The sequence below is a fragment of the Danio aesculapii genome, chromosome 21, assembly GCF_903798145.1.
Source record: "Danio aesculapii chromosome 21, fDanAes4.1, whole genome shotgun sequence".
NCBI lineage: Eukaryota > Metazoa > Chordata > Actinopteri > Cypriniformes > Danionidae > Danio > Danio aesculapii.
Window position 1 is genome coordinate 24,117,593 of NC_079455.1, and position 23,848 is coordinate 24,141,440.

The 23,848-nt window shown below is 36.3% G+C and overlaps 1 protein-coding gene across 1 annotated transcript in view; it reads left to right on the forward strand.

Moving 5' to 3' along the window:
- The first annotated feature begins 339 nt into the window (after nt 1-339).
- Nucleotides 340-23,848, forward strand: part of nectin3b (nectin cell adhesion molecule 3b) — a 61,398-nt gene continuing 37,889 nt past the window's right edge. The window contains exon 1 of the mRNA XM_056446622.1: nt 340-490. Coding sequence (XP_056302597.1) covers nt 397-490 — 94 coding nt within the window. The 5' untranslated portion in view covers nt 340-396. The remainder of the gene's footprint in view (nt 491-23,848) is intronic.

Here is a 23,848-nt window from a genome sequence, read left to right on the forward strand (position 1 = left end):
TTTGATTCATTAAATAAATTCAATAGATAGATTGATTGATTGATTTGTAATTTGTGTTCATTCTGTACAAAACAGTTATTGTTTTAAAATGTACTTTGGGATTAAAACAATTCATGCTTACATTTTTCAAGTTTTTGTGTAAGCTATATTGGGGGGAGGGGGGTTACCTAAAGGTAAAATAAAAAAAAATGTTAAAATCAGCCAAACACATCCTGTCAACATTTAACGTTTAACATGTATTGTGTTTGCACTGAAAGGGCTTCAGGTGAGACCACACACCCCTATAACGAAGAGGCAGAGTGGTACAGTCCAGACGCAGCCTTTTCCCTATGGAGTTGTTGCTGAGGAGCTTTCAGAGTTTCGGGGAGCGAGAGAAGCGAGAGCTCGGGCGGCGATATGGCGCTGACAATGACTGCCCATTTTCTCAGGAATAACCCGAATCAACCGGGACTGAATGTGAGAGTCCTGCTCATGCTCTCGTTTGTGTCAGGTAGGTTTGATCGTGCTTTATTTGCTGTGTCGTGAGCGCGCAAGCCCTTTGCAAAGTTTGGGGGAATCCAGCGGTCTGTGGAAACTATTGAGCGCCTAAACATGATGCCGTCCAGACTCGCGGACAGTCCCTCAGAAAACGTCACCATGCAACGGCGTTTGTGCAACGAAAAGTTTCTATAACTTCAATATATAGGGTTTCGTTTAGGATAACTTAAAAATATTCTCTCTGGATGCTGAATTGTTCCACTTTAATTGTCAGATTCCGTTATTTAACCTCAAACTACGCTGATTGCGCGAGCACGAGGACTGAGATTCAGCTGCCATGGAAACATCCGAGCAGAAACTGAGAAACAAAACAGTCGCTGGTTTTAATACAAAAATAAACCTTTGTCTCTAACGTTAACTGCAAGTCTTCAAAGAATACTCGGATATTATTCAGAGTAACCCCTTGACATTTGATGTTGGTAATGGAATGTTAGTTTTCGTTTGCCACTTCGTAATTCATGCCAAATGTTGCGCTCTTTGTTTTGTTTGATTGTTTAGCATTAATTTCTGTCTGTAGCAGAAAAATCCAGCCTTGTTGTTCTAGAAAATTAATGATAAAGAAGTTAGTTCTAGCACACAAATCTGAACAGTTAGGTTTAATTTCTGGCTTCATTGCCATATCGGAGTCAAAGGTTTTAACCTAGGGGCATTTGGTTGTCTCTTTAACGTTATATCGGTTTATAGAAATATATACGTTTTAACATTTTTATAAGCAAAATGCTGTTGATCAGGATTTTTTATGGGACTAACCCTCTGTAAATAAAATAAAAAAATCTGAAATATAGATATTTAAAAAAAAAGAAGTTTGGTCTATGTAAGGGTAATTTATGTATACAACCTGTATTGTAAATTAAATCTAGACACTGATTGATACAAGTACAAAAATTGCTTTGTGGAAAGGAGTGGAACCAGAAAAGTAGGCTATATGAAAAATGTATAAGCTAAAAATCTCAAAATGTAGTTTTTTTTTTCTTCTTGTACTGCAATGTCTTGCCTTAATCATAAGGCATTTTTTGCTATTTCTGCAAAGAATTTTGGTAAATTGCTGATTTATGCTGAATTATTTTGGGAGTATCATAACTAAAACCTTGATAAGTTAAATAAAAAGTAATACCTTTTTAATTTATATTTAATCTTTACAATGCAAATCCAATTAGATCCACTTATTTGGTAAACAAAAGCAAGTCTCTCATATAATATATCTACTAAAAGACAAAAAAAAAATACTTCACAAGCTGTATTATAAATAAATCATAAATATTTTCATATTAGTCAAGAATTTTACTGAAATTAATTTAAAAACTGAATAAATAATTTTACACACATTTACACAAGTAAATGAACCGAATCAACGATGGGCTAAAAATCTGCGGAATTCTGCGCGCTCTGATTCCATGTGGGCCTAATCATAAGTAAGTTTATTATGCTTCGCTGCCTAAGGTGACGTTTGCATCGTTTGGCACATTTTTGGTTTAGCAATTATATGTGCTGGAAATGTTCATTCATCAGATTTCTAGCTGGTCTAAAATTATCTTTAAGTGCTTGTTTTGTTCCTAAAAGGGTCATTTCAATTTTCCTACAAGCACAATGTCCATTGACGGTTAAACTCATCCTGTCCCTGTCTGGTTATCTACAAGCACACCTGTCATGACCGCAGTTGCCTTCTTTTAGCAACGGACTTCAGCTGTGTTGGATCATTTTGCAGCTGTAGGGGACACATGCAGGCAGAGGTCAGACCACAACACCGCTCTCTGGCTCATGCACAGTGGGACGGTATCCATAGTGACTGGTTTGTCTGCACAAGACGTCGTCCTCGCGCCCGATCGATTGCTCGCTCATACGCTGGAAGCGAATTCCATCGTTTTCCTGTCATGTATTCCCACGCCGTTCAGCAGTGCAAATGACAACAGTAGTCTTTTTGTCTGTGGCATGCATTTAGAAAGTAAACATTTGGACAGGGCTGGGATGTTTTAAAGCCTCCAAACTTTGCTGGTCATTTGCATTTTGATTAGTGTAAACCACTGTGACTTTTAGTATTTTGTGATTTCTAAACATTTGACCTGTCCAAGGTGACATGTCAGAGTTGCAGTTTAAAACATGTCCAGCAAAGTCATCCACTGCATCTCCTGTCCTCAGGTTTGTCCAGACATGGTGTGGTTGCTAGCTGCACTGCAGTGAGTGATGGCGGCAGGGGAATGAGGAGAGAGAGGAGGAAAGAATAACAGTTAAAATACCACACAGGAGCTGGGGATTAGCCCTGGCATTCCACTCTGCATGTCCCTCCCTCACTCCCAGTCTTTCTCTAGCCCTCTCTCTCTCTCTCTCTCTCCCCAACTGCTCTTCGCTCCATCTCATTCATGTCGTCTTAATTGCTTTTCTCTCTCTCTGTCTCTGTCACTGTGTTCCATTTTTATCCCTCGATCAAATTGGTTGGTTAATAGCTTAATATTCTCTCAGGCCTTTTTCTTTGTTGAAGGCAGAGTTTCACCACATGTCTGAGTATTTCAGTTGGGTAAATCAGTATCTAGACTTTTTGTATAGAAGATATTGTAGTACTCTATGAACAGGGTGCACTTTGGTGGCCTATTACTTATTGTGAGGTACAAATTCTGAATTCTTCAATTTCCTAGTTTTATGCAGCATGAGATCAACAAGTGTGAAAGTAAGTTTTAAAATCATCAAATGTGCCTAAGAGCAAAATCTTGGCATGTTCCACATTTGAAGTTCTGACCCCGGCAGGCTTGGAGAGCGTTTGCATAACACCGTTTTTAACTAAAAGCAGCTTTTTTCTCATTTTCAAGTGCACATTTTTAAAATTTGTTTTCATAGTTTTTGAAAAGATTTCATTATTGCCGTATATACCATTATAATTTTGTAAAAGGATGACATCATGCATGCATTATGTGAGTGACTGAATGAAATTTAGGGAAACCTGGTTCAATCTAATGACTGCTGATTCGGTGCAAGCAGATCTAGTTGAGAGATTGCAAAAAATGGGGCAGTGATTTACACTGATTTATTTAAAGTTTATACAATGTACAAGAAGTATATTAAAAAAAGACGAGTTATGACAATGTATGGAGGAATTCTTCGCAATAAGATCAAATGGATGGGGTAAATTTCAGTTTCTTGCTAAAACAAACATAATAACGTTAATGCCAATGATAATTCTGCAATTGATCATATTTGTATTATTGTAAATGTAATGTCTATTTATATAGCGCATTTATCATGTATGGCCATACACCCAAAGTGCTTCACAATCATGGGAGTGGGGGGAGTCCACTTGGACGATGGATGATAGAGCCAATTTGGTAGATCGGGGTGATTGGGAGGCTATGATCAGTAAGGGCTGATAGTGGAAATTTGGTCTGGACAGCGGGTTACTTCCCTACTCTTTATGAGAAGTGCCTTGGGATTTTTAATGACCACAGAGTCAGGACCTTGGTTTTAATGTCTCAAGCTAAAGACGGTGCCCACTGAAAGTATAGTGTCACCTTCACTTTACTGGGGTGTTAGGACTCGTACAGACTGCAGGTTGAGCACCCACTGCTGGCCCTCACCAACACCACTTTCAAAAGCAACCTAGTTTTCTCATGTGGTCTCATCCAGGTACTGATCATTAAGACATGATATCAATGTAGATTGTCCTGATGTTTACCTTTTTTACCAATAATTTATTGATGGCAGATCTAAACCATTCAAATGAAAGTCAACCATGCTCAATTAACATGAGTCCTAAACCAGAAATGGCTAACATCAGAAACTAATATAAGCAATTATATAAATACACAATTTCTAATTCTTCTTTCACTGTTGTCTTGATTTGTCTTCTTGGTAATCGATAAAAGCCCTAAAACATAATGGTGGGAAGTGAAGCGTTAGTGGTGTTAAACGCAATCCTTTCAGCACTCTCTCAATCCCAGCATTTCTCTAGAGCTTAAATCACTGCTACACGGCCCCTTGAGTGCTCTTTCTTATCAAGACTCAATTGATGGGGCCAGCGGTGCGTCTGAGAGTAAGATCCGTCTGAAGCATGGTTTTATTGATAATCTTGTAATGCTTCTGACATGGAATATGTGAGGTGAAACAAAGTAGTTGGTCTGCAAGGCCATTAAAGCATCAATACACGTGGCGAAGTCTCAGCCAGGTTCTTTACTCATTGTTTATTCATGAGAAACCTATGAGAAACATGCATGTTTTGTGGTTGTAGGAGTAGAGATTTCTCCACTTTGGTGCTCTAGGTCATGCTGCTGTGGTGCGGGGTTGAATAATGAATGACCTCTTTATTTAGACCCTTTCATCTGCTCTTGTGAGAGCCTGCTGGTGCATGGTTGTATGGTGGAGTATGAGCTCACCTTCTGTACCAGTGTGATTCTGATGTCAGCCTTTCACCTCTCTCCAAGCTTAAAGTCCCCACAGAATTTGTTTATTTTTGTTATAAATATGTTAGTCTTAATTAATTTGTTCCAAAACAACGGCAGAGTTTACATTCAGGAGGCTCTTAATTTCAGTATAGTTCAGAATTTTTTTTTTCGTGACGTCACTCAACTTCATCACTTCAACTTCTTCTCATCTAATTTTCTGACCAATTGAATGCTCTCTTGTATCTGAGGTGTGTCTCCACTAGCAGAGGTTTTCTTGCATAGAAAATTGTGAGGTGGTCACATCCGTCAAATGTTGTGCCACCTTCGACTTAACAAAAATCAGGCAGACAAAAATTATGGCTACCGACGGTTTGGCGGCGGTTTCATGCCCTGGTCATGTATTTAATTACATTTAATGTAAGTCTTTTTTAGAATGAAATGTTTTACATAAGATAACAAGAATCAATCCAAATAGTGTTTGTTTCAAGTAGCAAAAAATCTGATGGTACCAACTATACTTTTAAGCGAGGAAGAACCCTATTCTGGGCTAGGCGATTTAATTGAAAAGAATTGTATATGTCATGAGCAAAGCTACAATTGTCATGCACTACTTAAGTCTGAATTATACTTCTGCGTTGAGTAATCACCGTAACCCATGGCACATGCCTTTCGCGTAGCCGTGCATTTATACTTCTGTGTTCTGTTTGTTGCTCTGCAATAACACTTCCAAATTTCTAGCTGGCCGCAGGTTTTTATGTTCCTCTGTGTCGAGTTTCTTTGTGGGTGTTTTGTTTAAACTGGAAATACCTGCAATGCTATCTTACTGTACAATAGCTCAAACTCTCTTGTTCAGAGGCATGAACTGGTGGACTACAACAACTTTAATCTAAAGTAAACCCAAAACAAAAGTATCCATCTTCTGGAGCTTCTCCATGGAACTTAACACTTGATAAACACTTCCTCCGACACCCTCACAGTTCTCAGCGCTGTCAACACAACCAAGCTGACCAATCACAGAGCTTGCACGTCAGGATCGGTCTCTCAGCCATGGTGAGGGCTATGTGACTGTGCGAAGGCTGTGCCCGACCGTCAGCGCAGAAGTATAAATCAGCCTTTATCAAGAAAGCACAGTGTGATCAACAGTAAATGTCCTTGAAAGTCCAGAGGGCACACTCACGGAAACTGAGGAAATCCCCATAGCTGTTGCTGAATAAGATGATTTAACTGCATTCATTGGTTCAGGATGACTGATAAATATACACGCAATAATATGAAAAGTAAAGATTTATTTCAAACTCTTTCATGAAGTGGGTTTGGTGTAAAGTCATGTTATTCTGTCATAATTTCACATGCTTCATTTATTACCCTCTCGTAATTCACTGCATATAGCTGTCTTTTATCCCAGACAGATTATGATCATGATGTCATTACCGACTGATTGCATTGAAATTAAAACCGATTATTAATTTTTGATTTTTTGCATGTAGGGCTGCTTCATCTGAACACACGTGCTGACAAACACATTTTACTGACAAAATGTGCAAAAAAAAGCTCCTTCAATTAATGTCCCATCGCTACTCTCATCATACACCAAGTAGACCCTAAAACTGGTCGAAATGGCTTCCTTTGACACAATTGCTATTTGTATAATGAATAGGGATTAACATTTTAGTGCTTTCCATTGGGTTAAATGTTTGCATTAGCATCATGCACACAGAAACATTCAATTTAATGATTGTTATACTAATTTATATTTTTATAAACTAATTTATTATTGTTATATTTTATTGTATTTTATTTTTATTTTTTATTTTTTTGCATTAAACATTTTGTTTTATCATATTATTTAAATTTTCTGAAAAGTTGATAGAATTTTTTTTCCATTGGAGTCTACGACAGGAAGCTCAATATTTCATATTCAACAACCCTTTAATCATGAATAAAAAGTACTCAAATCCCAATTCGTATTGTTATCCTGCATGGTAGGCAAATTCTTTTTGTCTATACTCTAACATTATAAAATGGCACAATGAGTCTGTTTATGTCTTTATGTAATTTGTGGTATTTTGGGGCTAAAGCAGAGTTGCACTATCAGATATTGAAAGCTGTCCCCAAACTGCTCTTTGCAGAAGAACAAAAATAGACTGGCTTTTCTGAAATGAAGGATCACAGGGAGATTTAATAGCAGACTGAAATCAATTTAAAATTGTGACGTTTAAAGAGAACGTTGATGGGATGTCAGTGCCGTAGAGAATTGGGAGTCATTCATCTGTCCCTCTGTTACAAAAGAGGATTAAGCCCAAGCAATAATGGAGAGGCCGGCTTAGGATGCTGTCTCTGTTTGTGTGTGTGCTGTTGTGATGGTGCGGTTGTTAACATGAGAGAGAAACAAACAGGCAGTCGCTGATCTCTGAGTGCAGTTCTCCCCAGTGTTAATCTCTGAGATGACCAGCACCAGCCCATCGTTTTTGCCGGAGCATGAAGGGCAGGCGCGTTTCAGTGACCTCTTCATCAAGCAGCTGTCTCTCTGTGGGTGGGAAGATTACTGTGTGTCTTCGATGAGCTTGTGTTCTTTGGTTAACGTTGACGTTTTCACCTCTTGTGTAGAACTTCATTCTATGGCTTGATTGCTTTGTGGAGCTGTCGATGGTGGATGATGGGGTGTATTATCTGATCATTGCAGTGCTACTGGTTATGACTTTCCTTTATATTGTTCCATATTTATGACTACTTGACATGAATAATAACGGGACTGATTTATAAGAAATAATAACATAATAGGAAGACATCATTATTTACTTAGGAGTTTTTTTTTTCCATTTTCATCTGCTTTTCTGGGGCCGGGTCGTGGGGGCAGCAGTCTCAGGAGGAAAGCCCAGACTTTCCTCTCCCCAGACACTTCCTCCAGCTCCTCCGGGGGGATCCTGAGGCTTTCCCAGGCTAGCCGAGAAACATAGTCCTTCCAGTGTGTCCTGGGTCATCCTCGAGGCCTCGTCCTGGTGAGACATACCTGGAACATCTCTATGGGTAGCCGTCCAGGGGCCTGTTTCAGTAAGGAGGTTCAACCAACTCGGAGTTTTAACTTGAAACTCTGAGTTGATTTACAGAGAGATTTCGGTTTCAGAATAGTGGATCTGAGTTAGGTCAATCAACTTTGAGGAGACTAACTCAGAGTTAAGCGCGGACACCGCAACTATAAAAAGGCATTATTAATGGAGCGCAGACATTTAAGAGTGACTATGGCAACATCTTAAAAAAAGAAATCACCGTTTCTTTCTCCAGCTGAACTTGATGTGCTCATGCCAAGTTATAGCAAATATGAGCATATATTTTAAAAAGCAACACCACTGCATCAGTGAAACAGAGACACTTAGCGTGGGAAAACAGCTGCTCAAGTTAATGCATAATTTTACATTTAAAGTATTTAAATATTTAAGTATAATTAAAAAAGTAATGTTATTTGTGACGTTTCTAAAATTTGACGTTTCTAAAACACTGAATGTGTATAACTTATTCAATCAAAATCATTCAAAACCTTCTGATTAGTCATTAAAAAACACCAGTGATTTAAATAATCATTCAGATAATCCTTAGATTTTATATTATCAGAATGATAGTTTGTTGCAGTCCTGCTGAGTCAAATATTGTTAATAATATTGCATTTAATTGTTTAATTTGGTTTGAAAAATAACTCCATCTCTACACCTAACCATAGCCCAAATTTCACTACTTTGCCTACATGGTCACAGACTTTGGTCATTGTTTTTGGTGTTACATGTGTTTTGTAACCGGCTCACGTAGATGTGGTTCGGAGGATTGAATGACTGCAGTTCTAGTTGAGGAATACCAGTTTTTTTTTTTTTAAACAAGGTCTAGATTATGTCAGTAAAGCAGTGTTTGTAGATTTTAACAACATTTTACTGTTGGGTCCTAAAACTTAATACAGTACTTATCAGATCCTGTTGGTGCAACATAATTGAGTAAGTGTTTTTACCATGTCAGTCCAGATTTGTTCATTACAGACTTTTGCATGCAAAACAATTACCCTGTTGTAGCAGTGAACATTTGCTAAGTCTTAAATGCAGCACTTAATGCAGTATTAAAATAGATTTTTTATTAAGGGCCAAACACAATATTAAAATGCCTCATTTTTAATTGATGTAAAAACCTTTCAGCATAAATGGACTTCAGAGAACATTTTTTTAAATGCCAAAGTCCAGTTCATAATCTCTAACTGTGAAGGCTGGTTTATACTTTTGCATCAAGCGATCGCTGTGACCCACGGTGCATGCCTTGCGCATATCCAAGCATTTATGCTTTTGTGTGCTGTTTGTGTTGTTCTGCAATAACACTTCTGAAACTCCAGCTGCCAGTGGGTTTATATTCCTCTGTGCCGTGTTTCTTTGCGGGTGTTGTTTTTTTTCTGAATGCTACCTTATTGTACAAGTAGCTAAAACTCACTCGTTCAGAGGCAGGAACTGGCGGACGTGCAACAACTTTAGTCATAAGGTAAACCCAAAACAAAAGTTTCCATCTGAAGCTCCTTCACAGGACTCGACACTTGTGAACACTCACTCCATTGGGCTCGCGGCTCTCAGCATTGCCCCGGAGAAAGCATCATGAAACACCTTTAAGTCATTGCTTTGCATGATGTTATGACACAGGAAAAGAAAAGGGTATAGATTTCATAAAATGTGTAATCCATCCTGACTTGTTTCTTTGCCTAAGTGTTGTTTTGTTGCCATGACTTCTCTTTCCTGCAGTTCTCCACCTTCAGTGTCTCATCTCAGAGCGGTTTGATTTCGTATCTTTAATCTCATATTCCGTAGTGTTTTCAGAATGATGTATTCTGGCCCAGTTTTTGCATATTTACTGCATTGTGTGGAGGTTTCAGATTTTTCTCAGATCGTCCCGGGACACAGAAATCCCTGGGGTCTCTCGAAGGGCCTGCAGCTCTCCTCACAAAAGGCTGTTTGTATGTGGTGTGTTGTCACTTCAACCCTCTCTTTGTATTTACCCGCAGCCCTGGAAGGTTTTAATGAGAGCCCTGTTAAGTTTATGTATGTGTGTTTGATGATTTAGTCACAGTTTAGACTTCACTTTAGTAATGGTGCGTGTTATCTTATAGCCACTGGATTGCAGTATAACGCCCACATTGTCTAAGGTACTACCTTAGTGTTATTGGTAATTTAACTGGAGGAATCTTGATTGTAACTGTGGAATGATAATGAGTCCCCCTATTATACTTTTTGGATGCCTTTTATCTATTGTGCAATAAAGCTGTTAGTAAAAAGGTCTGCTAAGTTTCAAAGATCAAATTAGATTATACTGTATATGGTAAGTTTTTATTATGTGTAGTTATTCTGGGAATCTATAAACCCTATCTGTATTACAATATGGTACTACATTTGAATAGGAACTTGCCTCATTCAATTCATCTTTATTTCTTTAGTGCTTTTACAATGTAAATTGTGTCAAAGCAGCTTAACATACAAGTTTATTTGTCAATAGAAACAGTGTCAGTCCAGTTTTAAGAGTTGAAGTTCAGTTCAGTGTGATTTTTATTTTTTTTATAAATTTTAACTGCTGAAAGTCCAAACACTGACCAGTAGAAACTCTGGTTTCATATAGTATGACTATTGCTTGTATGAATGCAACAGATTTGTTATATTTGAACGCAGCATAAATCAAAACTAAAAACAGCAATCTGCACACACATACTGGTCCTTCATGCATTTCTTGACAAATCTGATGAACTAAGCTGTAGATAATTTTAATTGCCGTGTTGTCACTGAGGGTATTCACTGATTTATCTTGGCATATGACTTCTTATTTGCATATATAATCATAATAGCAATACTGGTCTTTTCATGAGCTGCAATATAAGTTTAAACTTGGTGAATGTTAGCCTTTTTGCGATGGGGTTCGTGGTATTAAATTGTATATATAGCTAGCCTGACAGCATCTTGATGATTGAATGAAAGATTAAATAGAACCTCTCCCACGTGAAATGTATAGCCGTGGCAAACGCAGTTACCTGCAGACTCTGTCCCAGGACCCTTTTCACAAGCCTGTTTTAAATGGTCATCAGCATCTTATATCCTTAAGTTTTTTTTTTTATTATAATTTTTTTTATATTTATTTATTTATTTTATTTTTTTAAGTATGAACATTTATATGCATTTATGTATCATCTTTGCTTCAAATTACAAAAAAACAAAACAAATTACCGCTTGTGTGAGGTGTTTCTGATGCAGCGTTTATGGGACAGGACAGTAAATATAACGTTATTCTCACAATTTTTATTTTCTATTTTCTGAAAGTCTTTATAACATCATGAAGTTTTTCTTTTATAATTTGAGCAAATAAGATTGAATAAAAATTCTGGTGTATTCTCCCATTCACTGCACTCTAAGTTTTCACAACTATGATGACTTCGGCTACTGAGAAAACCTGGAAATGTGACAAGGGTCTATCAGAAGCGCTTAAAGGTGGGGCAAGCATTGCGGGCTTGTTTTATTGTAGCAAGTTGACCACTAGTGCATCATGTCTATGATGACCCAAGGTTTCACTTTCGCTTTCTGGAGCAATGCGACCACAAAACTGATCAGACACACCACATCTATATTTATCTATCTGTCCAATTGAATCAAATTTCTGGTCAGAGCTCATGCCTACACATGCCCAAATCAATCTTATTTGAATACAGAATCAATTCAGAATTTTTGAGAATTGATCCAGACTCCTTGAGATAAAGAATCATCATGCTTTTTTTTTTTTTAATACACCCTTAAAGTATTTAATTTTGAAAGAAATGATTATCTCCCAAAAAATTGAAACAGTTCTAAAAGAACTTTTATTAATGAGTTCCAGTATGCTTCCTGTGCAAAGTTATGTAGGTTTGTTACAAATTAGCATAATGCAAGGATATGGTTTTCCTTGGCTGCTTAATGTCAGCTTTAACCTTACTTGGCTGATGCCTGGAATTGTTTGCTTTGTGTTGCCTTTTTCCATAAAAATGAATGTGCCTTGCATGCTCTTCAAATTAATAAGAATTTGATGAAAAAATTGTACATTATTATTATTAGCAAAATGGTGTACAGGAGCAAAGGAAATCCCTGAAGCAGACAGTTAGATATTGTAATGCGTGTTTTATTTCTGTCATAAGCACTAAACGGTAGGGCTGCTTGATTATGGGAAAAATCATAATCATGATTTTTTTTTTGGTCATAATTGTAATCACTATTATTCAAAACGATATGCAATTGAAGTCAATTATTTGCACTCCTGTGTTTTTTTTTTTTTAATTTTTTAAATAAATATTTTCCAAATGATGTTTAACAGAACAAGGAATTTTTCACCGTATTTCTTATAATATGTTTTTTCTGTAGAAAGTCTTATTAGTTTTATTTTGGTTAGAATAAAAGCAGGTTTAAATATTTTGAAACCTATTTTAAGATCAATATTATTAGCCCCCTTAAGCAATAATTTTTTTTGATTGTCTGCAGAAGAAACTACTGTTAAACAATGACTTGCCTAATTACCCCAATTAAGTCTTTGAATTGCACTTTAAACTGAATACCTTGTAGTATCTTGAAAAATATGTAGTAAAATATTATTTACTGTCTTTAGCAAAGATAAAAGTTATTAGAAATGAGTTATTAACTTATGTTTCGAAACGGGTTGAGAAAATCTGCTTTCTATTAAACAAAAATTGGTGGGAAAATATAAAGGGCCACTAATAATTCTGACTTCAACTGTATATATTATATACAGTTATTTTCCTCCCTGTAAATAAGGAAAGGGAAATAAATACAATAGAATAAAATATGAAAGAGACTGTGCTTTTAAGCATTGTTCGTCACTGTAAGTAAAAAACGTTTAATTATCGCTACAATAATCCTTCAGTCAAAAGCAGTGAGGGATTTTTGTCCTGTCATTGTTTGATTAATGATAAATACAGTCGGCTGCAGGAATATTGTGCACTGTCCTTTTTAAGAGCAGTACCATTCTGATTTATACTGTAGTTTCACTTTCATGTCTTTTGATTCTCAACTCGTTTGCTTATTACATAAATGAGGGTTAATATGAATATTCACTAAACGCTGCGTTTTGACACATTGGCATGTATTTGACCATTAAAGCACTCTCATTAAAATGACTTTAGATACGTGTGCTCTGCTCGTCTCTGAGGCTGACCGCGCACACACAACAGTATGCAATCTCTTGTGTGCTTTTAAGAACATGAATGATTTGAATGTACATTAATGAATGATGCACATGCCTGTGCTGCAAAAGTTACAGTACACGCTTCAAGTCATTTTCATGTGAAACTGTTTTTTGCAGAGCAACAAATGTGTACAACTGGAAAGGGGGTGGTATATGATGCAGTCGTTTATCTCTGTTCATGTTTTTTCAAAATCGTTAGAAGTCGAAATCAAATCTGAATTTCGATTAATTGCACAGCCCTACTAAACCGTAAACCAATCACAACATCAGCTAAATCTGACCACTGTGAACGGACTCAGAAAGGAGGTGTTTAGACAGACTGGATCTTTAAACAAACCATTGCAGACACTGAGGGGAAGAGCTGATGAACCAATGTATATTTTAAGAATGTTAAAGGATTGTTTGACATCACATGGCTGTAAAACTATTGTAGGAGACAAAATTAGAAACCTTCAAAATACAATAGCATAATGAGAGTACTTTGATGCAATCCCCGTCACAGCAAAGTACGTATTGGCTGATACATAATTCAGCTGCTTTAAGCCAGTGCAATGTTTGGTTGAGGTGCATTGAAAGCTTTTTAAGCCTGTTTTAAAATGCCTGGAATGCAGCGGATTAGACTCCGATCTAAGAACATTCTCAGCACTAACCCGAGTCCTACTGTTGTGAACCTGATGCTAAGGTCATCGTCACTCATCAGTCCATGTTCCTAAGATTCCACTACAGGTTATTTTAGCTAAAGCCTCCTGTGTTTTGTTCATTTTGATTGGGTGAAATCCATTGCTTTGTTGCTGCCTTCTGTTCTGCTTAACTTTAAATGCAATTCCTTGCCTTTTACTTATCAGCGAACACCAGTCCTTTCTGGTTTTCAGCAAGCCTTCACAGGCACGCTGGGACTGTGAAGTGGTCACTAGTTTCCCACACAAGCATTGTTTAATATCCAGTACGCCTTATCAGTATTTTGGGGCGTGAACTAGGTTTAGATGTTGTGCGCTTTTAAAGTGACCCTCTTCACATATTCATTTGTGATATATTTGACTTCTTTAATGCGTACATTTATGCATTTGTTTGCTTAATTGAATTTAAATTTGAAAGTATTATTTCAAGATTAATTTATTAACTTTTAATGCATTGGTACACTTATGTTTAAACGTATACAAAACTGATTATTTTTGTTTCATTTTCATCCATATAGATTGCGTTTAACAGGTATATTACAAAATTTCGAGATTTTCTAGAATCACTCGGGTTATTTGAAACCTGTAAATGTATTATTCTCTGGTTTTCTGCTGGTGTGATTTGAATGACATGTCCCAGTTCAACCAGAGGATAACAGTCTAGCCACTATTTTTATTTTATTTTTTTAAGAAAAATCCTTCCGCTGTGGATGCACACGTGCTTTAATCATACATGGAAATATGCAGATTGCAGCCCAGATCCTGATCTTCGTTCAGCCTGGCTAAAGCACTCAAACTTCTCAGTATCTCAGTGAGCTGGCGTCGTGTTTTTTTTTTTTTTTTTTTTATATATATATATATATAGCGTTCCACTGATGGAGTCCTTCCTGGTTTTCTCATTTTGTCACTCTGGAATGCACACGCTCTGAAATGCAATTCTGACAGCCACGCCAGATGCGGATCACTGTAATTGTGTTCCATTTCTTTCAAACACAGGGAAACGTTATACACTGACTGTAATTATAAAGGCTGCCGAGCTCCTCGCTGCTGACATCACTCGATGACTGCAGTCTGATAGCATTTTCTGATATGATTGCCTGCAAATGTGAAGCTCTGCATGTGACTTCGCATGCTGTTGTCATCATCCTCATCGCATACCATTGTTGTCATATCATACACATAAGGATCTTTGAAGTTCTTGGAACTTATGGCTTTAACATTCCTGCAACTTTTTTTTTTTTTTTTTTTTTTTGATGTGAGTGCTTTGCTATTGACGCCTCCAGGAGGCAACCTTTTAACTTCTGATGTGTCTGCAGCACCGGAAGTCTTTTGATTTTTGTGAAGGGCTTGTGATTGAAAGACTTTCTGTATTAGCTTGAAGTGCTCATCAGTTTTATCTTCATGTGTTTCTCATCCGTAAGCATATGCAGTGAATCTGACTGCTGCATCCCACCCAAGTGCATCTGTCTCCTCTCACTCTTTAATTAGAAAGTCCCTCAGTGCTGCTAAATTGGAGCTTATGAAAGAAAGCCTTTTGGGATTAAACACAGGCATGTGTGGTGTACTCGCGTGCAAACAGACATCATATATATGTAGTTAGATGCATTCCAATATTCAATGTATTGTTGTGATTATGAACAATCCCAATATTGACATTATGGGTACTTAATAATTATTAAATAAAATATTTAATTAAACATTCAGAGTGCTTTGTCAGAATATTCATTGTATTTTCAGTGGTGTTAATAGCAGCAACAAATGATTCGAGACTTAATTGCTTAGCTTAATAGTTCAGACACAAACATTTTCATGTTAATCTGACCTACTACATGCTGAAATTAGATTTCTCCATATGCAGTGTGATCATTTATAAAGTTATTGTGCGATTTGGAATGGTTCAATAATTGACATTAATTAAAGGTGCAGTAGGTGATTGTCTTTTTTTGTTGTGCTGGTTGAAAGTCTCTTTATGCTTTATGGTCCAATAGTAAATATATTTATATGCATTTTTATATTCTGGGAAAGGCATAAAACTAAAAAATGTTCATCCAAATAAATATTGCCAGGCCAACATCTCCCGTAATTCCGATAAGTAGCCCAAACTGTCTGTCAACAGATGTAGATGTGGGCTTCCGCACATTCACATGCACACCAGACGCGTCACAGTCGCGGTAAAATGAAATGCTGAATTAAACTTTTTAAAATCCTGAATCAATATTGGAGTTACTTTTGCGCGCTGGAAGGAAGGATGACAAGATAATATGCTAAAGATGTCCAAAGATAATATGCTAACCGGTTAGCATTTTGGCAGATCAACTATTGCACCTTTAATTTAAACTCAAAATGAAAACTACAAAAACTTTCATTTATCCTAGGTAATGGTAATTTCTTAGTTAGTAAAACGTTAAAATTGTAATTGAAACTAGTAAGCAATTGAAACTACGCAAGTTCTTAACATTTTATTAATTCTTTATAATCTTTTTGGAATTTAATTGGTTTGAAATACGCCAAGTATTTATTTGTATTTCTTTTAAAGTAATTTTTTTTTTTTTTTTGGCAGCTTGGGTCAGTATAGTGATAATACTATGAAATAAGCTTCATCAATTAATCGCTACAAAACAACTTGATAGTCATAAGCCTAGGTAGATGAATCATGTGATCTTGAGTCATAATGTGGATCATTATAATGATAAAACAGCCTCTTGATTATGACTGTAAACGTTCGAAGCAGTCAACAGTGGCAAAATAAAAGCTCTGCTGCTTTTCTCATTGCGCTAGTCTCTCATCGGCAACTGCTTTTGAGGTCTTGTTTCAATTTGACTGCTTTCAAAGTCACTCTGCTTTATACCATAAGTTAACATTTTATATAGAGCCTCTTAAAAGGTTGACGACAAAGTATTATTGTCTCTCTAGATACAAAAAAGATTTTGTTGGGAAAACAGCATTTGCTACATTTTGTTGCTTCTGACTCACTGTGTGTCCTTGTAGTCAACAATCAACATTGTTTCCTATTAGCGTATTTGTTTTGCATGAGGTATGAAATGAATGCAGAGTCGCAGTTCAGTTGATAGAAATAGACCAAGCTCTGAGTCATTGCTTTTCTTTCTGTGTCTTCAACACTGAGATTCAGTGAGATCAGACTGGCTCTTTCTCTCTCTTCATCATTCAAATAAACGTATTCTATTCCAACATCCTCCACATTGGCAAAGCCAAGTTGAATTTGTGTGTCTGCCTGTGTACCCACCCTCTCTCTTGTTTTCCTATCTGGGATGTGGACTCTGAGAAGGGATTTTTTAGGATGATACGCTGGGCAAATTTCCTAGATGTCAGAAGAGCGTCCCATAGGCTCAAAGCTCTGTTTGTTTAGGAAGCCGTATTGGACCTCTGCTGCACCTACCACAGTGAGGAGTTCGCATCTCCCACGCTCAAACATGGACTCAGCCCCCAAACCGCTCATTTCTCAGTCCCTCCCTGTCGCAGGCCATCCTGAAAGATGGATCATTGAGACCAGTGTTGCCTTGTGTATTTGAATCTGTCCTCACCATGCTAATGCGTCCCACGGTGGGATTTGGGCTTGAGATTGGAACCAACCACTTGCATCAGAAATAGAGAAACAAATGACCCAAGTAGGATGATCAAAACATTCAACATTTCATTTTGGATTAAAATCACTGCTCTCTCATATCTTTTGGCATTTTTCACTTCCTCTTTTAACCATCTGTTTTGTTTCAAAAATTTAGTGGGCTGTCAACCTCAACAGTATTGTGAGGAAGCATGAGGCATGAGACTCAAAGGCTGTAGCTGAATGTATGCTGCTTATTTCAATCAAATTCAAATTGGAAAAACATTTTGAAAAGTCTCCTATGCTTATTAAGGCTGCATTTATTTGTGTATATTTTTATTCCTATAACAATCCATAATACTCTGCAATATGAATACAACTTTAAAACTGCTGTTTCAAGATTGTGATCTCGATTCGACCCTATACATGATCTCAATTCTGCTTCTTTACAATTTGGCCAATCATATTTTCAAGGTCAGGAGAGAAGCATAAAGGTGGTTGCACAATTCTTCACAGCAACATGGACACCTCCAAATGGTGTTAAGTGTCACTTACTGTATTTAAACGGTATAAATCACCCCAAAATGCCATTTCTGTCTTAATGTAATGACGCATTTGACATTTGTTTACTACCGAGAGGACGCATGCGTGCCCGCCAATGATGTCTACTTTAGTGAACAGAACCTGCATAGGTCGAGAATAACAGGTAATAAAGTTATAAATAACGTTCAGTTTATTGCACAGAGCTATCTTTGATAGTCGCGCAGGAAGTATGATTTGCATGCATGCATGCATGCATGTTGTTGTTGTTGTTGTTTTTTTTTTTTTTTTTTTTTTCTCTTAAAGTGACGGGAGCCATGGCATAAGCACACTCAGCAGTGAAAGTAAAACCGAAAGCTCACACCTCATTTAAATGATCATATCGCACAAGTTATGATTACGACAAGCATTTAATATGTTTTTTCTTTCTCAGCGAACGCAGTGTTAATGAAAATAAGGGTTTACTGGGTCAGTTTAACTACTCTAACCGATATATTAGGGGAATCTGATATCTGACAAATGTCTCCATTTTTACCAGTGGAAAATGTGGTCTAATAATGCTGTCAATGACAAATGACAAGCACATGTCTCAAACAAAATATATCAACTTTAGAATTATGAATAGTTGTATTCTGATGTCATCACTTTACTGTGAATTACCAACCAGGACACCTTTAAAGTCTGTTCAAGTCCACCATTCCAAGTCTATACAAAATTTAGCAAATTTAGCAAAATTTATTGTTGTTGTTGTTGTCACCATATGTTTGAGAAATGACAATAATAGCCTACTCGTATTAACCTTAATCTTATATCTACAGAATTGTGAAAAAAAATCTTGATTTTATGCAAAAAACTGTGATTCTCATTTTCGTGCAGCCCTACTGCTGTTTTTTTATTATAATGTTTTAATATTCTTTTGATTGACAAAGTATTGAGTTGAGTTTATTGCAGTCTTCTTGTAGTGTGATCATCTGGCCAGTGTCTTGAATGTACTTTTCTTATCATGCCGCCTTAATGCAAATTATAAGGTAGTTCTGATTGCCTTCTAATAGGCTTCATCACACATTGAAGTTTTTTTTTTTTTTTGACTTTTAAAACATGTTTTTTGTTTTGTTTAGATTTTTTACAACTAAATGCTGACTTCAGTGCCAGCCAAACCCTTTTGCTCACACACTGTTAAAACATCAATTGCGATATTGTCATAGATGATAAATATCGCATTCCCAGACTTCATTGCCTTGAGCTCAGCATAAATAAATAAATGTGGTGTATGAGCGGAAAAATGTTGACTAAGTTCAAGCATTTACTTTGTTGAGAAATTATTCAATAAAAAGCGTATTCAAATTAAAGTACTTTTAAGTGCATTTTTGTTTCACATCATTAGCATACCATCATTAAATAATTTGTTTTTGATTTTTCATTTGGACCTTTTGTTTGTGCTATTTATGTGGAGTTGTTGAGCATTCCAAATCAATCATTTATAAAGAGTCACGTGACCGTTACGGTGTTGCATGTGTAGGCAGTGAGGCAGCTCGGTGAGGTTTGGAATAAAACTCATGTATCATTGCCCAGTGTGTGTAGCTTCTGTGAGAAGTTTCAGGGAATGAGGAAACAAGTTGGCTGGACGGCGGAAACAACCGGGACTTTCCCACAAGAAAAGCATTTCTCCCTCTTTTAGCAGCACACCTTAAAGCCATGTTTCATTAATCTTTCTGCTTGCTGTATGGTGTGTTAAGAGACCAGGGAACAACATTAAGTTGGGATAGTTGATGGCGTGATTAGCAGTGTTTTGAAGTGGAAGAGGAAGGAAATCGCTGTTCGTAGACCTCCTAATGTTATCATGTGGAAAAAGGGGGTCTTGTAGGGAGCGTTGGGGTTGAGCACACATGGGGTGTTCTGTAATTAGGCCCAGGAGAAATGAAGGACTGCTGGTTTTATTCAGGCAGCCTCAGCTTTGATCCGAGTCGCGTCTAAATGTTATACAGTTAAAGGATTTGTTCATGATTTACTCAATGTCATGTTTTTCCAAACCCTTTTGCTGTTTTTTTTCCCCTCCTGTGGAATGTAAAATGCAAAAGTATTTTACGCATCTTTTCCATAAAATAATAGTTTTCTTATGTCTTAGTCAAGAGCCAACATGGAGAAAACGGTTCAATTACAAGTTCCTTCTAAAGGCATACAATAGCTTTTTGTGAATGTCACACTGATTGCCATCTTTCAAGGCTCTAGGATGCATTGAATTTTATGTACTTTTTTCTTCTTTTTTTCTTTTTAATGTTCAATTTATTATTTTATTTTGGGATTATTTTTTTTATTAATTTATCCATTTTGTGTTTTTTTTGTACAATGAGAATTTTTGTAGTAATTTAATGTACCTGTTTACTTTAAATTATTTTCTATTCATTACTTTTAAACAATCTTTAAGCAGCTTTTTTCCAAACAAACAAAATAGAATTTATTAAAGATCTAACTAAACTTGTTAACAATTATGTAAATGTTATAAAGAATAAATAGTATAAATAATAATAAAATAACTTAAGCAATAGACAAATGAATTAAATAAACAGGTAAATTTTAAGTTACTACAAAAATAGAAAACACGAATACAAAAATGTCTATTCATTGCTTAGTAATGGTTATTTTATTGCTACGTTTTTATTATACTTTGTATTTATTACATTTAAATATTTTCTTTAAAAAAAATCAGTTTTGTTTGTTTGGGGAAAAAGCTTCTTAAAGATCATTCAAAAGCAACTTTTTGTCGTCTTTTTTTTTTTTTTTTTTTAAATAAGTATGATTTAAAGTCAGTAAGACATCACATTTTAGGACACATGATAAACTTTATTGTTGATAATCTTTGCCAGCATGTGTTCACATCTCAGTAGCATTTGAAATCCATCTCCTCTTTTTTTCCCTCCTCCTAAGCCTCTTCCCTTTTTTTCAGTCTATATATTCTTTTCACTCTGGTCTCATTTAAACCAGGCGTATGGCATGATATTACCCTCAGAGGGTTGGAAAAAAGACAACCCAAAGTAAAATGAAAACATTGGTTTGTTCCGCTGGAGCTAAAAGAAGAATAAGGAGAGTGTAAAGGTTTTGACGTAGAGGATGTGAAAGGCCAATTTTTCCATCACTGTTTTGACCATTAGAAAACAGTGGCTTTCTGTAGGTTTGACTGATTAAAGTGTGAGAAACCGAGACGCTGTGACTCAGCATTAGAATATGAGCTGCACTGCTGTGCTGGACATCATTACACTGCTGCAGCCTTTGTCACGTGTCACAATTAGGGTTTATAGCAAAAAGACTGGATTTTCGCGTCGTTGCTTTTGTAATACTTTGTCATAATCTCACTTTTATTTTTACAGATCCATCAATCTTTGCACAACCATCAAACTTTCGATCATAGTTTGTTTTATCTTGGGGATTAGCATTAGTTTACAATCAATCAATTCACTTTTTCTATAGCACCTTGTTACAACCAAGGGGCTGCCCAAAGTGCTTTGCAGCAATAAAAAAATGACACGTTAAAACACAGAAGATGATTACATCTTACAAAACCAATTGTTACATTTTTTTCCCATGCTTTAGACCAGAGGTTCTCAAACTCGGTTCTGGAGGTCTGGTGTCCTTCTGATTTTAAGCTCCATCTTGCCTCAATACACCTACAAGGATGTGCTTAGAAAGCCTAGTAGCTGTGCGTTCACACTGAAAATACCAATAAAGTAGCCGGAAGTCATACATTTTCAATGGGAGCTGTTGGCGATAAGCAGCGAAGAGCGGCACGGCATGTCTTTGCTAGTGTGGGTATCGAGTAGAGTTGAAATCATGTGAACATTATGGTAATGAGCTATGATGCGGTTCACCGGCAAGCAATCGGAATGTAGAAGTCCACTGCTTGAGAAGAGTCCAGAGAACACAGTCCTGTGAACTTTGGTTGCGACCACACTTGTTCCCAAGGGTTTGATCATAGGGGCTTTGATTATTGCAGTCACTGGATTTCCAATTATTCATGATGTTTTTCTTTGAGGTACCTACATTAAAAAGTTACTGGCGAGTTACTAATGTGCGTTAATTTTATTTATTTATTTATTTATTTATTTATATATATATATATATATATATATATATATATATATATATATATATATATATATATATATATATATATATATATATATATATATATATATATATATATATATATATATATATATATATATATATTAAAAAAGTGGGAACCTCATGCTAACTGTAATGACAGCACAAAACAGTATTGCTGCTTCAGAGTATTTCAGACATATGGACACATTGGATAAGTGGAGCAATGCAACATCACGTGCAACAACTAGATCTTCCATTGTTAAATTTGATAATGTGCGCAACATTTTCACTCTAGAAAACATGTTTTTATGCAGTAAGGTAGCTGATATGCTGCAACGACTCCTGTTAAATACAAGATCAATGTAGCGAATTTTGGCACTCTTGCCGCTGGAGTTGTGAAAGCAGACGACAGTACAGTATCTGTACAGTGTTGTCACCAGGCCGGTCAGAGTGAACTTTGACGTTCTCACCGCCTTTGGTTTGAACACAGTTAGAGCTTGATTAGCTAGCCCAGGTGTGACTGATTGGGGTTGTAGCTAAAATTACCGGACCTCTAGGACAGAGATTGAGAACCCCTGCCTTAGACTTTTTGCTGAATCTCTGAGTTAAAGGTAATGATGTTTATTGCACAGACTTATCTCTGTGCTTCATATGACCTCAGCTGCATCAGAAATTGCACACTTCTGCACTATTCTACGCCACTTTGTAGTATAAATAGTGTAAGTAGTGCGTTCACACTGAAAACTCTAAAATAATAAGTACACTTTAATTACCCGGATGATGCACTCATTCAGCCGGGAAAATGAGATGTGTAATGATGGACACTTCAAGCGCTCAACGACCGCAGGTTTGCTCACGTAGAGGAAGGGGTGGAGCTATTGGACGCACATGTTGGATAACTTTATTTTGGATGGTGAAAGCAAAATTTTCCTACGAGAGTGATTATAGCGCTTCCCAATGGTGAATGCGGTTATACTCATGGCAAGTATTATTTGATAGTTTGGTTATTTATTTCACTGATTTGGCAACCGTCAAACGTCCTCAGGGAAATGGTTTGAATTTCAGCTTAGTAAAAAAACATAAGTGCTCCATTTGGGACGACACTACATACATATGCTGTTGAGTGTGTAAGTGCATAAGTACGTAGTGCATGAGTGTATAGTGTGCTATTTGAGGTGCAGCTCTCAATTTATCACCAGGAGCCACTGGTGTTCATTTTTTATATATACAAAGTCAGAATTATTAGCCCCCCTTTGTATTTTTTTTTTTTTTTTTTTTTTTTTTTATATTTCTCAATTGATGTTTAACAGAGCAATGAAATTTTCACAGTATGTCTGATAACATTTTTTTCTGGAGAGTCTTATTTGTTTTATTTCGGCTAGAATTAAAAAAGTAAAAAAAAAATTTAAAAGCCATTTTAAGGTCAAAATTATTTACCCCCGTTTAAGCTAATTTTTTTTTTTTCGATTAGTCTACAGAACAAAGCATCATTATACAGTAACCTGCCTAATTAACCTAGTTAAGCCTTTAAATGTCCCTTTTAAGCTGTATAGAAGTGTCTTGAAAAATATCTAATAAAATATTATTTACTGTCTTCATGACAAAGATGAAATAAATCAGTTATTAGAAAAGAGTTATTAAAATTATTAAGTTTAGAAATGTTCTGGAAAAAATCTTCTCTCCATTAAAAAGAATTTGGGGGAAAAAAACAAACGGGGGCTAATAATTCTTTTAGGATCTTTTGATAGCTAGTTATTATTGTAAGCTATCAGGTTGTTATTGAGAATTAGCATGTCAATGTTTTTAACATGAATTAGCATGTTGTTTCTGGCCAT